Source organism: Centrocercus urophasianus, unplaced genomic scaffold, assembly GCF_019232065.1.
Source record: "Centrocercus urophasianus isolate 14NV4802_14NV808 unplaced genomic scaffold, USGS_Curo_1.0 seq_14, whole genome shotgun sequence".
Taxonomy (NCBI): Eukaryota; Metazoa; Chordata; class Aves; order Galliformes; family Phasianidae; genus Centrocercus; species Centrocercus urophasianus.
Genome location: NW_024884586.1, coordinates 4,489,845 through 4,505,621, shown reverse-complemented (window position 1 = coordinate 4,505,621; position 15,777 = coordinate 4,489,845). Strand labels below are relative to the sequence as shown.

Here is a 15,777-nt window from a genome sequence, read left to right as displayed (position 1 = left end):
ATTAAACATCACTTGGAACAGTTTTCCTAACTGCCCTCATTTTTCCACTGTTTTGGTGGAGCATAAACCTTCCTTTGGAATTGTACACATGGGAATTGACATGCAGAATCTTTAACAGATTTAAGCAGGAGTAAATATTGCAGCATACAATAGAGAAAAAAAAATGACCAAAAAAAAAAAAAACCAAAAAAAACCTGCTGAATTGTGCTAGGTGTTTTATATTGCTAGGAGTCCTGCTAGTTTTTATTTTCTCTCTCTCTCTCTCTCTATATATATATGTATAGATCAGTACATATATGTATATATATATATACTGATTAAGTTTAGAATGGGTATGTTAAAATGGCAAAAACTTATCATCACAGAATAAAAAGAGAAATACGATAGAGGCAAAGAGAAAGATAGACCATCAAACAGATAGCTAGAAGAGCCTATAACTAGCAACAAAAATGATATTCTTTCATATTTGTGTTTGGAATTCATATATTGCAGTAACAATTGAGGAAGGGCTAATTTCCATCCCCAAGTGAATCATTTGCTAATGTAGAATAATCCTATGTGCACAATTAAAACACCCCCCCATACACACAAACATGTAAAGAGTTTTATGTTGCTTAAACTTTTAAAGATGCAAAAAGCTCATGCTTCAGTGCTTCAGTGAGCTACATTCTTTCATAAATATTTGTAAGATACAGAAAAATTGTTTAGTGATTCTCAATATACAAAGGTAAGGTTTTAAAGTAAAATAGAGAAATAAACAAATGATTAGTCAGGTTCTGTTTGGATTTTTTGAAGAAAAACTTCCAGAGAATTGAGTGAGAGTGAAGATTTCTTGGAACAAATTGGGCAGGAAATTCATACTTTGGAGATAGATCAGAACGAAAAAATCCAGGCACTGTCAAATATTTTAAGTAACAGAGTGGAATTGAACATGTGCCTAGGTGTTGTATTGCATCCCTATGCAAATGAATTCTGTTTCAAGTAAGGCAGACAATAAGATGAAATAATTTCTAGTCAATGCAGACTATCTATTAAAAAATTGCTGCTTTTAATGTAGTGGATATTCAATCTGAAGACAGCTATGTCTTCCAAGTAATTATTAATGGGATGCTGTGAATGATGACTTCAGTAGAAGGTAATCCCTAAACAGACGTCAAGTGATTTGCAATTTATCTCCAGTACTAATTTTTGTAATACATAAATAAATGTAAACAAACAAGTGGATCATATATAGGCCATAAATTCAGTCATTTTGAGTCTGTCTTTTGTTGCCTTGCCTTACAAAAATAATTCAACTCAGTCATTTTTAGTCTTAGTCACTCTAAATACAAGTGTATGATATATACATTTATCTGCAAAATGATGTAAGCAGTAACTTTTTTTTTGTTTTGCCAGTGTATGATGTTTACAATAAAGCCTTTATAGTGTTTATAACTACTGTACACACACGTAGTCTGAATGTTGCTAGACTACAGTTTTAAATCGAGCTGTAATATTATATTCCTGTAGCTTGGAGTCAAAGTAAGTGCACAATGGGTACTTTTGTGAGATTTACTGTTCATTCCTTATGGGGGTGTAAGTTTCAAGGGGGTGTAGCACATTGCATTTTCGCTAATGCACTTGATTTTGCTTCAGACATTTAAAGAGCTGTCAGAAAAATAGTTGGGAAGGGATCAGAAAACAATGTTAATTTGCCAATTTAAATGTTTAGCTAGTTTTGCAGAAGTGAAAAGTGGAATGTTCTCTAGGAAAATCGTGTGAATATTAATGGCACAATCTTGCAAGCAGGTCAATTGATCTGAGAGTTTTTACGTTACCTCCTCTCTTACATTAACCTCACTATTTTGGTCCAAATCTTTAGTCCCAGACTGGATGGACATGTTAGCAATACTGTCAGAGCAGAGAGGCAGGAGACCTGTGGTTATTGGCCACCTGAGGATTTACTTGGCAAAGAGGAGATGGTGGATACAGGGGTGGTTTGAAGCCAGAGTACGTAGCCATGCATCAACATTCCTCAAAAATCTAAAGGGTCCAAAGACCCTTCCTATTCATATATGAGAAGGCTATTGTTGAGTTCTGGAATTCTCAACCAGACCAAAGGCGTTCATTAGTGGACGGTGTAAGGATATGCAGCTGAGCTGCATTGTAACTGTAGCTCTCAGTTGGGAGAGTTAGGTGCCTTGTTACTGGAACTGTGTAGGTGCTCATGTTTAAGTGCTAGCAAATTTTCACTAGTGGTTTGCAGTCTGAGGTACTTCCCATTTAGGTGGTACAGTTAACAGATGTTTACAATTCCATGGTGAGATAACAGGTAATTTAAAGCTCATAGTTCTTACCCTGCAGGAGGCATGTATACCTCCATACATTTGAATTTTGTCTAACATGTTAAGAAGAGTTGTATTGGTGAATGACAAATTCATTAAGCCTTTAACTTTCCTATTATTCCAATCAAGTTCTTTTCCACTTTGATTCACTCTATTGTTTGTTGTACATTTAATGCAATCTCAATTAAAAGGCAGTTCTGTAAATTCTACTTCATTGTACTCCCTTTATACTTTATGACCTGCTCCCTTTATATTTTGAAATAAAAAAAATGTACCCTGTCCCACTGAAATGTGGATATGCAAAACAGTTTTGCTCACTTGTTAAACGTTTGAAAGAATGTCTGAGTTTTTTAACTCAGTCTATCCTTTAGGGCTTAATATTAATAACTACATCAAGATGCATCATACGTCTGTCCCAAACAATTTTTTCCCCCCTTCTTGCTGCTTGTAAAAAGACTATTTATTATAATAAAAGAAATTTTTATGGTGGAGTATGAGAACTAGGTTTCTGATCTTCAATTTCATCTGTAATACAAGAGCAGCTTGTACTCAGTCATTTCTTCAGTATGTTCTACAACTCTTATTAGAAGTGTTTTAAAAATTAACTCTCCAAACGCCTTTTGGCATTATCATTGTGATATTCTTTGATGAGCACATAGGGATTTTCTTTGTTTGTTTTACAAATGTATTTATTGTAACAAATATCAGGAAAAAGTTAGTACTAGCAGCTGTTAGAAAGACAAATTGGAGAGAATTAAGTGTGTATGGCTTGGCAACAAATACGTAGAAATTTTCTGTGACCATGGGTGACTTTCTTTTTCCTTTGCTTTGTGGAAGCAGTCACTGATGCAAAGAATTTCTGTGTGTAAAAATGTGTGGAGAAGGTACCTGTAGGTTTTTAAAAGTAATAATTTATATGCCTGACAACATGCAATCTTGAAACCAAAATGTTCCCACATGAAGTAGGTGTTCAATTTTATGGATAAAGTATTGAAAGATGTTTGCAGCAAATCACTTGCAAGCAAATGCATTGGCTGAAAATTGTTTTCACAGAACATTTATCAGACCATTTAAAAAGTGAAAATTTAGTGAAAAATCCCTAGCTGTTTGTAAATCATCTGCAAATCATCATTTGCAAACAGGAGTATAATGACTGTGTCAAATGAATTACTGTGATGTTTTTGCTCACTGCTAGCCAGGTGTACCATACTCATACAACAGATGTTTGAATTTCTCAAGCTGTGCAGAGGCTTTAAGAGTCAGGCTAGCAGTACCAGCAATGAAGGTAGTATGTAATGCTATTTGAATATTTTCTTACAGAGTAGTCATGATTTGACTCTCTCTATTGGTGCCTAAACTTGAAGTTCATTGGTTTACCAGTAACTGTTCAGCGATGTTTATCAAACCTGGAGTTTGGTCAATAAATGACAAAAATCCAGTATTTAAGGGACATCTTGGAAATAAGCTGTACATGATATGTGTATTGGTTTAGACAATAATCAAGAATTTATAAAAGACTGGTTTTTGCAAAGCATATTTTTATCTCCTTTTGAATGTTGGCATAGAATAGCACAGCGATCAAGAAGTTACAGATTCAATAGACTATTCAAACACATCGAACGCTGTTTCTCTTGCTAAAATTATAAAGTACAAAAATCTCAAATACTTATCAGTATTGCTGTAAAGAATGTTGATAATACTCTGAAATACAGTATTAAAGTAGGCATGTATGTCAAATAACCAGTCAGTAGTAAAACAGCAACTTCCAGTGCACTTGGGTATTTCTGGTACTGGAATTTGTTACATCTAAAGTATGATGGAGATTCTTTTCCTCCAGACAAGTTCAGTCTCCTCTTTTTCTCTTGTCTTTACTGAAGGTAATGGTCCAAAATTAGTATAAGAATATTTGGAAGTGTCTTTTAATATAGTAAGTAAATCTGTTATTATTTAATCCAAATGTAAAAATTATCTTTAATTAATTCATAGCCAATAAAGACTTGACCAAAGGAGGAGTTCAGCATCCTGGCCTTACTCAGAAAAGCAGTTGAATATATGTACATTGTTGTAAGAGACATTGTATTTTCTGTAAAAGTTGAATTATTACATGCTGCAATCAAGCTTGCATTTAATTGCTTGACTGTCAATGATATCAGCCTAACTCTAGTTAGAGTGGTTTTGCTCCAGCATGCTTAATATTGTCACAGACAAAAACAAAGAATATTACATGGTACAAAGTTCTACATCAGAAGGCAAAATATTCCAGAATTAGAGACAGTGCACTCTTAATTGTGTCTCTCCATGTGTTTCCACTGTGAAAGTAAATCAGATATGAGGAGGTTTTTGTTTCTGCAGATTGTGCATTACCACACAGAAAAGAACACTTGTTCTTTTTTTTGTTTTCATTGTACTTTTCTTCAGAAACTCAGACTTGCACATCAAAACCTGAAGAGCAAATGGCATTGTGATGATTGGTTTTAAATACAAATCAAAATTCAGAAAGAAAATACCCAAAGTATTCCCAAGTGATTTAAGAGTAAATCTAGCATTTAAATAGTAAATTTACTATTTATATTACATCCTTAAAGAAACACAAACAATGTTACCTCGTCAGCCGTATGCCATTTGAGGTACTACATGTAATCTTGAGTTCCACCATAAACAGTCACAAAACAAAAGTTCTAGTCAGGAGTTTGGAGGATAATTTTGGACACCAGAAGTCTACTGCAGCAGTTAGGCATCGCTTAGGTGCCTAGAGCATTTTGAAGATCTCTCTCCGAGTGCTGCATAGCTGTATAGATTGAATAAACACACAAAACACATGAAATAATCATATTCTGGTAGTTGCTAAATAATTTACTCTCCAGTTGCACATGAGGGTGGGAACTAAGGTGAACAGATACCATGCAGGACCAGACTGAGAACCTCAGAGGAATGCATGCAGTGCTCACGGGAAATCACCTGCTTTGATTTGGCCTTGCAAAAGGGCTTCCCTCCTCCAAACAGAGGTAATCACGTTCCCATCTTGCTTTTCCTTCTAGACAACAGCCTCAAATTCCAATCACCACAGGAACGGGGGTTGTCTATCCTGGTGCTATTACCATGGCAACTACCACGCCATCACCTCAGATGACATCGGATTGCTCAAGCACCTCCGCCAGTCCTGAGCCCAGCATCCCCGTCATTCAGAGCACTTACGGGATGAAGACAGACAGCGGAAGCCTTGCTGGAAACGAAATGATAAATGGAGAGGATGAAATTGAAATGTATGAGGACTATGAGGATGATCCGAAATCAGACTATAGTAGTGAAAACGAAGCCCATGAGGCAGTCAGTGCCAACTGAGGAGTGTTCACAGAATTAAAGTACTCAGACTCTTTATTTTTTTTTTTTTTCTGTTTTTTTGGATTTTTTTTGAACAAAAAGTTCTTAAAGAGCCTGCATGCATGTGTGGCTCCTACAATTACATCAGCAGAATGGTCTTAAATGTTTCTTAACGTGTGAGACAGATTGTTTCCCTAATTTTTCATGAACTTGGGTTTTTTGTTGTTTTTGTTTTTTTAAATTTAGATGAAGACATATATTAAATATCAGACATCAGGACTTGAAAACTTATATGAATCAATAGCTGTCTTACAAGTCTTACCTTTTGTCTTTTTCCTTTTGGATGCTGATAAAGGCTTAAGTTACTGTTTTAGATGGGGGTTTTACATTCTCACTCAGGTATGCTGTGCCAGCCTACAGGTTGTGAATGTGTTTTTATTCTGGATTATTTTAGAAAACAAAAATTGCAGATTTCATATTGTGAAACAGAACAACTCCGCAAGTGTGCACATCTGTGCATCATAGCTCATCTTTAAAAAATTGTCTCTGAATTCCATTTTTTTCCATATGTATAGCTGAACTTCTGATGTGCCAAACTTTTCTTAACTTTTGAATCTTAACATTTAAAAAAGAGTCTTAAAGGAGACACTGTAAAGTCTTAGACAATCCTTTGGCATCTTAAAAAATATATATATAAAAACCTAATTTTTTTTTTTCCAGAAAATGGTGAAGTACTCAGGAATCTGGAGACAGGATATTCTTAAGTAGTGAACCTGGTTGCCATAGTGCATGTGCCCAATTGCTTTTGCCTCTTGATGCCATTAGTGTGAAGTTTTAAGTAAGCACAAAAGAGCGATCACCAGCTATGGAAGGGCCTGTCTTAGCAGTGTGAGGCCACCTTTGACTACATTCTCTACCCTTTTGCTTTTAACCCTTGCATTCAGTCTTAACACATTTTCTCTTAAATAATTTATTCATTCCAGAATGTCAAGGGTCCAAATACTTAATATTTATTTTTAAAAGTACTGTTGGTGGCATTACACTTACAATTCCTTATTGATATTTTAAAGAGCTCTTTCTCCTCCTTCAAATTACATAGGTATGTGAAAATAAAAGTGCACCTGCTACTAAAATGAACATGACATTATGAATGAGAAATTCAATTGTTTCCATAACAGTGTGTGTTCAAGGAGTACTTGGAAACACTCTGTGATATATAACACAAAATAAAGTGAGTATTTTTATATGTACATACAGTACAAATACTCTAAAAATTTGTGTTTATAGTTACAAACCTCTATACTTAGCTGGACAGCAAAGGCAGATATGAAATCAAAATCCATATAGAATCTGCCGTGATGAATTTTTAGGGCTTGTAGAATCCTGCAGTGAATCATGGCTCCATACATCACGTTCCTGTTGTCACCTGAAGGAAGTTTGCTATCTTGAGTATTTGTGCAATGATTTATATGTGAGACTCCTAGTGGAGGAGGGAAGGCCACAAAAATAACTGGCTTGCAAAGCTGAGAAAATGATGCATCAAAAATATTTACTGAATATTGTTTATACGGGAGTGCGAACTAGATCTTCATGCATGTTTATAAAGTTCTTTGGGATCTCTGGTGGCAAGGTGTACCCAAAGTTTTTATTTGTATTATTACTGGAAACAAAGGAATTGCTACAGAAAAGTCTAGGAAATACACAAGAAAGTTATATTCAAAGAGTTTGTTAATGTTTGGAGAAGGAAAAGAAAACAGAAATTGCCATTTTTTTCCCTGTTCGCATTCCACTGCTGTTCATAAATGTCTCTATTTAAAATGCAGATCCAATGGGCCTGGTGAATACTTGTGCTGTAGCTCCTCAACTCCCTCAGCTTTTATTTTGAATTGGATATGTTCGGCACATTGATGATAAATTCAGACTCAGGCTAAGAGGTATGAATGAGCCTAGGGCAGCTCCTCCCAAAGTCTGAGGGAATCTTCCCACAGAGCTGAATGGGCTTTGCTTAGATCCCAGACAATGAGAGGGCTGTAGTACTAATGCTGGTCATCGTCGGGCTGTTGTACTATCATGCAGAAGTTCACGTGAGGTGCAGTGATAAGATGCTGTATCTGGAGCTGCCATTTTCCTCAGAGCCCCAATAATACTTCTTAGAGCAGACAGAGCCATTGTTGCCACTCTAGGGATCATATTTAAATGTGCAAGAACAACCCCCAAAACAAAGAAGACTGTTCAATTTACAGGACAATTTATAAAGATAATGGCATAGAAACACAATGGTTAGACTGCTCTGACCATTTTGTAATTTGGAACAAAATGCTATATTTTTAATATTTATTTAAATGTGTTCCGAGTCCATGTCTAATAAGCAATAAACTGGTCTAGCCGAGACTTTAAAGGCAAATGCTGTGTCGTTAGCTGGTGAGCGCCCTCTTCAAGCTGGCTAAGGTACTGATAGAAAGTGTTTTTTGTTCTCACAATTGCTTGGGAATTGGAACTGTTTTCAATACATTCAGCTCAGATTGGGGGGAGGGTACCATTATTTCCTAAAAGAAATGACTATTTATTAATGTCTTACATAATTCTTATGTTAGAAGTATTTCTCCCTCCTCCCATGTCACTTTCTTGCTCTTGCTCTTTTTTTTTTTTTTTTTTTTTGTTCTGGTTTTGTTGCATTGGTAGAATGCTGTATTGCTAGTATTGTATTTTATGTAATTATTTTTTTTTGCACAAAGGCAAACATTTAGATTAGTTGGTTAATTTTTTTAAATTTTATGACCATGCCAAAATAATATTCTGCAGGCTTGTGGAGAACAAAGGACTGTTCTTTAGGACTGAAACTTGATTTTGCTTGTAGTACAAAAAAAACACACACTCACAGATGTTGTTTCGTAAGTGTTATAAGCACTGGATATAAATGGTATTTTTTATCACTTCTGACTAATGTGAAACTGTTGTACGAAAACTACATGAACAAAAGTCATCTGTTTCGACTCGTGTGGGCCTGCCTCACAGTTGCCGGATTTGAGTCATTTTTATGTCTTGTTATTTCATTTATTTATGCAAAATACATGTATGTATGAACACTTTGTTTTAGCTCCAGCCCTGCCTCAGTGCTGATGCTCTCTATGTTAAAGCCACATTCTTGAAAATGACTGGCTGTTCAGGAATCGCCAGCTGGTAAAAATTGCATTTATTGGCTGGGGAAGTGGGAGGAACATATTTGAATTTGAATTGTGCATGTGAGCATTTTATTCTATTTATTAGCCGACATTGGCTCTAAAATGTCAGTAGAAGGAAGGACAATCATAAGGATAAAAAACAACTTTTTTACTTTATAAATCGGAGCTCAAAACAAAGTTTTTGATGAATTTACCATCTCATTTTAGATTTTTTTTTAAATTGTGTAAATATAACATAGGAAATAGAATTTTATTTTTTGTTCATGGATACTTAGTGAAGTATAAGTTATGTATTTACTTTTGTTCTATATCAGTGTATGTTGGTCCATATTAAATGCTGACAAGTCACTGTACCTCATGTAGATGCTGAATTTACACCCGCAGTGTGAGCGCAGTATTGTGGACCTGTAGCTGGGACAGCAAGATGCCTCACTTGTGCTCTCACTGATTTTTGGTAGCATATCCCACAAACACAGAATACTTTCTTCTTGTTTTAGAAAGTTGATACATGAAACACACAAAATTGCAGATACAGCTAATAGGAAACACTATTTTTTTTTTCTGAATCCAAGTAAAACTGATTAAATGTTTTAGTTCTTAACAAGAATGGCATTTGGAAGTCAAAAGCATATCCCTGGAGAGATTGTTGTGAATATAAGATGGCCCTTGCAATGCAATCAAGACTTAGTAATATCAAATCTTTATTTTCTACAATAAGTAAATCACACTATTGTTACATTAGGCTGCAATGTCAGGGGAAAAAGTTCACACAAAACACAAAAAGGACTTTCAGAATTGTTCTTTAAATGTTGTGTTTAAGTTCCTCTTAATAACTCTGACTGGAAAAAATAACAACTCCATTCAGGTAATACACAAATACAGTGTATTTGTACACTGTACAAATGCACATATACAGTAATACTATTTTCTCCACAAATGAACAGCTTATTTAATTAGTACGAATACAATATATTTTCTTTTTGGAAAAATTTTAAATACTTGTTTTCAAGAGAAGAACACTCCTGAAACAGTCTAATATGAGCTAGTATAGTTCACTTCCTATTCCGTGAAACAGGGTTCAGGTTTACCTGGAGGTATGACTGCTGAAATAGCCTAGTTCTGGTTGATACGTGTGCTTGGGTGTCACCATTTAGTTCATGAAACTGCTTGCTGGGAATACACGGGATCACAATGTGCTCCTAAATCAGTGTACTCAGGTGCAGCACAAGACAGGGGGAGGGCAAAGGACGGGACTGCTCGGGGTTGGGAATGCGAAACAAACCGGCATTGCAACGTATGCAGCAGTCAGCTGAGGACAGCTACTGCTTTGAGCATAAACACAACCTCCGCCCAATGCAACCTGAACCGCGGTCCTCTCACTGGGTTGGCTTTCTGGTTTCATTTTTTGGTCATACCAAAGGCGTGGCATTTCAAAAATCATCTCCTAGCAAAACATACAACAAGATTAACACCTCCACCCTCCCTCAGCAAAACACTTATCTACTTGCTTAATTTTAAGCATGTTAGTACTTCTGTGGTGGTCACGAGGACCGGTGGAGCGTTGGCGTTAAGTAGGGCAATCTTTGCTGAACAGGGCCACAGTGTGAACAACTGCACTGGAGATGCAGCCAGCAGAATGTATGATAGAGTTCTTCATGTTTTTATGAGACGTTGATGAATGGGCTTGGACCCTAGGTGTTTTGCATGCTTTTTTAAGATTCAAGTTGGCACTTAAGCATGTTCTTTTAAAAGAATATTATATGACCTCATCTGATCTTTTACAAAACACTTACTCTTTTGCTTTAAAAAACAACTTCCCCCAAGCTTTTTTTATATGACCCATTAATATCTGTGATTTTTCTCAGATCAAACTACATTTTTGATATGCTGTAATGTCCTACTAAGAAGGAAAAAGAAAATAAGATATAGCTATATGCAAATATATTTCGTTTTAATCCATTGCCCTTTTTTTAAATATCAGATTTGCTGGAAATGGTGACAAAGAAGTATTCTGAGATTTCACACGCTGGGTAAAAAGGGGTGGGGTAGGGTGAACTGGGCTAAAGGAAAACTTATCAAATTGATATTTATGGCAATATGAAAGCTATAAAGCAACTTAGTGACATGGCTTGCTTTGTAATTTCCGCTTTCTAAAAACCACAAGTGAGGTCCTTGGTGCTCTTGGATTATGGGGAATGTGCAAATATTTAACTGTTTGTATGCTGCACATTGCAGACCTGCTAGTGTGCATTCTCCGTTTGTCTTCCTTTGTCATTTGTGTTTTGCTTTCTAGAAAGCAATGTTGGTTTTTTTTGTACCCTTCTTCAGCTTGTAGCAAAATAGAATGCTTAGCATTTATGTTCATTCATTATTGTATTTCCCATGTACAAATTTTTTTATTACATTAAGACAAGCTTATAAGCTGTTACTACATAACTTATCTTACTGTAACTCTTATTTCCTGACATTGTAATTTGTTTGTGATGTATATTGTGAGATTGTACTCTATGTTAATTTAATCAGCACAATTCACTGACATGCTGGACTGACATGCTAGCTGCTGTTTCAAATTGTAAAGTTTGTGTAGAGCTGTTGGGACAACTGAAACTCTCTTGTCTAGGTACTATGCTTTGATTCCTATAGCAACAATGTGGGTGCAGCTCTCAATGGCGGGGGCTGCTTGTTGGACACCCACTGGCTAATTTAACAGGCAGGTTTTCTTTGTAGAAATTCTATATACAATGCAGGTACCTACCTGGGCCCATGGCCGGTAATTATTTGGGCGTGTAGAGGAAAAACTAGTGTCTATTGCTGCTTTGAATATGTTTTAAAGTCTGAAAATGTAAATAGTTTATCAAAAAAAAAAAAAAAAAAATCTTGTACAGTCCAGTGTAAAGTTTTTAAATGAACTTAAAGGTTGCCATCACATCTCACACTCTCCTCTTGATACAGTTGGAAAAAAAAAAAAAAAAAAAAAAAAAGACAAAGGAAAAAGTTTGCTAAGGATACTGAGTAAAAAAAAAAATCTGTTCTCAGTTTTAAAAAAAGAATAGTTATTCTTAGCTCTGCTTCATTGCATAAACAGACTTCTTGGATTTTGTTGTGCAGTATTGACGTGAGGTAAATTAAATATTAAATAATCTTTCAGTGGTACTTTTAAGAGTCTTCTCCTCCTCTGCCTCAGTTATTAATGGAAAAGACAAAATTGAAAGACACTGTCCATATACAGTATGTTCTGGTGTACATTGGCACCTTACCTACATGTTTCGGGTGGGGGGGATTTTTTTTTTTTTTTTTTTTTTTTGTTTTGCACAAGGTGCTTTCCTGATATGTTAAACATGTCATCTTTGGGTGATACAGTATATGCCATGATAGGGGTTTAGACCCCTCAGGGGAGTGTCTATAAGACTGCCTATTTATGCTCATTTACCTCAAGACTGTCCTCTCTACCCTTAATCTATTCACCATCACTCCATCTTTTGTACTGCTGTTGACACTTACAAATTAAAGATAAATTTTGTTTTATGAGATGTGTGTGTGACCTCTTCTGTGTATTCTTTATTATTCTTTTGACGTTAGCAATAATGATTGACCACAAGGAGCTGATGGACAGGCCAGTCAGCTGGTCTCCTTTAAATGTAGTGACCAAATCTTTCAGCTCTTAGGTTTTCCACATGCCTTTCCATTCTACAAAGGCATTTAATGGCCTCTGAAATCCATTAATGCCATATGCTCTAAAAGGCAAGCATGATAACCAACCTAATTTGATAATATTTCAGTGTGTACCGTTGGTTTTGTAAGCAGGAAGTGCTGTTGTGGTAGCAACATAATCTCAGTAGGATTTTTATAGAGCTGAAATGAGACAAAACAGTTCTCATGTTTCTTCTTTCTTTGCCTTCCCATTTTCCCCACATATAACATTAAACTAACCAAAAGTGACAACAAAGGCTCCTATAGTTGCCACATTGCCATGTCTGTAAACTGCTACCATTTATGTATTATGATTGGCTTTTGACATTGTAATCAGTCACGGTTCTCACAGGAGGAGAATAAATTACATTGAAGTGTACTGTACTATAATATAACAGAACATTTTGATTGTGCATTACATCAGATTTCAGTCTAGTTTCAACGATTGCACAAACCACCCTGAAACATCTAAGTGGGTAACAATCCTTACTTCCTAGGAGAGAGCATCTCACATGAAATGATTAAAAATGACATTCTGCACTATGAATCCATGTGATGAAATTCTTCAGGGTCAACAGTGAATGGAATGAAGTTGATGACCAACACATTGTAATGAATAAATATGTAAATATTGACATGGACTTTCAAGGATTTGGTTTCTGGTAAGCGATCAGCTACTTACTCTGTTGAACTGCAACACTGGTGTACTCTTCAGGAGAAGGCAGCAAAAAAGCTGTATTTTTCTACTTTATGTACAACAATTTGACGCAAGTTGGCAAGGGCCATACTGTGTATTTGAAGAACAGAATTGCGGCACTGGAGAGCAGGCAGCCCAGAGTCAAAGAGAGATGAAGCACCATGTCATTGTGGCAGAACTTTATTTTCATACAAAGGGCTGACATGTAGTGCAATCCTCTGCTATATATTTTCATATTGCTCCAATTAATCAACTTGTGGTGTTTTTTCCTCCAGCCAAGCACAACCTCTGCTCGATGGCTGCAGCACCAGGATCTTCGGAGCCCTTAAGACTCAGTGTGCTTAGGGAGCTTCAGGATTGCAAGGTTTGGCACCACAGTCTTTCTCCCACTGGTTATACTGGGCTTTTCCTGTGACAATTAATTACTCCCACAGTAGCCCAGTAGTATCAGCTTGCACAGAATGAGGGCAGGGGGTGAACAGTAATTGATTTATTTCTTTAATATATGGTTTACAATAGAAAATATGAGCTCCAGGTTCTGTCTCTGAGCAGTTAATGACCAGCTGGGTTAAGGGCCTTCAAATACTGCCATTGGTCATTAACTGCCAGGAAGTATCCTTCCTGTCATCTATTATTGCTTAATTGTATCAAGATCCACTACAGTGAAGGACTGTTAAATCTGTAGATTAATTGAAATCTGACCCTTAGTCATTTTAATAATATCAAGGCCACTGCAGGTTAGCATTTGGGTTCTTGACATGACAGTCCATAACAAATTTATTCAGAGTTGTTCTGCTTTATATTAATGCCTGCTAGATGATTGACACAGTAAACCATAATTGCCCTGTGGAAATCACAGTGGTCAGTTGTACTAAGAACTACTTAGGGCCACTTTAATTTACTTTGACACCACAGACTTTAAAAGCTTCTATACTTCTACTGAAATCTGCTTAGAGGTCTGGTTGCTGTTGTAGCTCATCAGGAAGTGATCATTCGGTAACAGCAAAAGGTAATCATTAGAGCTTTAAATTATTATCCTCAAATACTTAATCAAGTTACAAAAGAAATGCATATTGATCATTGTTGTGGTTTGGTGGGTTTTTTTGTTGTTGGTGGTGGTGGTTTTTGTTTTTTTTTTTTCTTTTCTCTCCACACTTCTGTTTAATTATTTACCAGCAGGGTGTTTATAGGAACCCACTCATCATTTTAAGTTAGATTTCAAAAATACTGGTGTGCTGTAAACATGAACTACCAAACCCATCAGTTTTGTACTCTTGCGTTACTTCCACAACATCCAGATTTAATTTCATGAAAGAGGAACCTCGCACTTCAGATAAGTGACTAAGTTCCTTTTTAAGTCAAGCCATCAGGGTTACATTTGGAAATCAGAAATATAAATATTGTGCTACAAACCACAAGTCCCATAGCTGGGCCCTAGCCTGCAAGGAGCTGTGCAAGCAGCAAATGGAAGAGTATCTGCCACCAAGGCTCCACAGTGGCACATGGTATCTTTATAAACGCTCACATCTAATTAGTTACAAATAACCTACAATTGAAAACATAGTCACTGTCCTATGGATCAGATAAGGAGTCTGCCTAGCCCAGTGGTTCTGTGTTTAACAGTGGCAACAATAACCAGCAAAGCCCCTGAGCCTGGCCATCGTCTCAGCGCATCCTCTCATTTCCTCCAGCATCTGCAGTCACAGTGTTGGGCTGCTGATGGGTACATCCCTTTCTGGTCACGAACACTGTGTAGCATTTTGGTAGATGAAGTGACAGTTGGCAAACAAGCAATTATATTTACAGTCTGATCTTTTGGTGAAGGGCCTTGTTGAGTTTTGCTATAGCCCAAAACAGAGAACTAACAGTCTATGTACAGCAGAAATACCAAGTCCATCAGATTGGCTAAAATATTCAGGATGCTAAATTGCTCTTTTTTTTCTTTTCTTTTTTTTTTTTTCAAGATCTAGTTAAAACTACGTGCTTAACTCACAAAATCTGGGGATCAACGATCTTAATGACCAAATTACTCAATCACAATGAAATATGCTTTGTTAAAACATCAGGAACAGCATCCTTGGTGGAAGACTTCAGCCAGTTCCCCTAGAATAGCTGCAGCTGCCAGAAAACCAAAGGGTAAGTGCTGAAGTGGCCCATAGCACACTCGTATGCTGTGTTAGGCACTTCTGACACACACTGAGGGGTTGTGCAGGAAAACAGGCTCCTGGAAAAGCCCTTAGATGCAACTGCCGGTTTCCAGCAGTGTGATTGGAGAGCCCATTGGGCTTTTAGTATTAACAGCTGCAGTATTGGTGGAAGGAAATAGAGTGAATAGTCCCTGTGTATGGCCCTGTCTGTATGGCTTCTCCACTAACACTACTTTGATTCGTGTACATGACTTTCCTACAGCAGAAAAATGCAGATACTCAAGCAGCAACAGGTTACAACAGCTGCAGGGACAGCAGATGGCTTGCAAGGTGATGGCCCCTCTATCACCCAAGGTGCCACACACTTCCACAGCTGCACTGCCATGTCCTGCAGTGCATTCCCAACACCTCCAGCC

At 36.7% G+C, this 15,777-nt stretch overlaps 1 protein-coding gene across 9 annotated transcripts in view; it reads left to right on the top strand.

Moving 5' to 3' along the window:
• SOX6 (SRY-box transcription factor 6) overlaps nt 1-12,352 on the top strand; it is a 366,018-nt gene extending 353,666 nt beyond the window's left edge. For all 9 annotated transcript variants that reach the window (XM_042813506.1, XM_042813507.1, XM_042813505.1 and 6 more), the window contains one exon: nt 5,363-12,352. In XM_042813506.1, the coding sequence (XP_042669440.1) occupies nt 5,363-5,666 (304 nt within the window). In that variant the 3' untranslated portion in view covers nt 5,667-12,352. The remainder of the gene's footprint in view (nt 1-5,362) is intronic.
• Nucleotides 12,353-15,777: the final 3,425 nt, after the last annotated feature.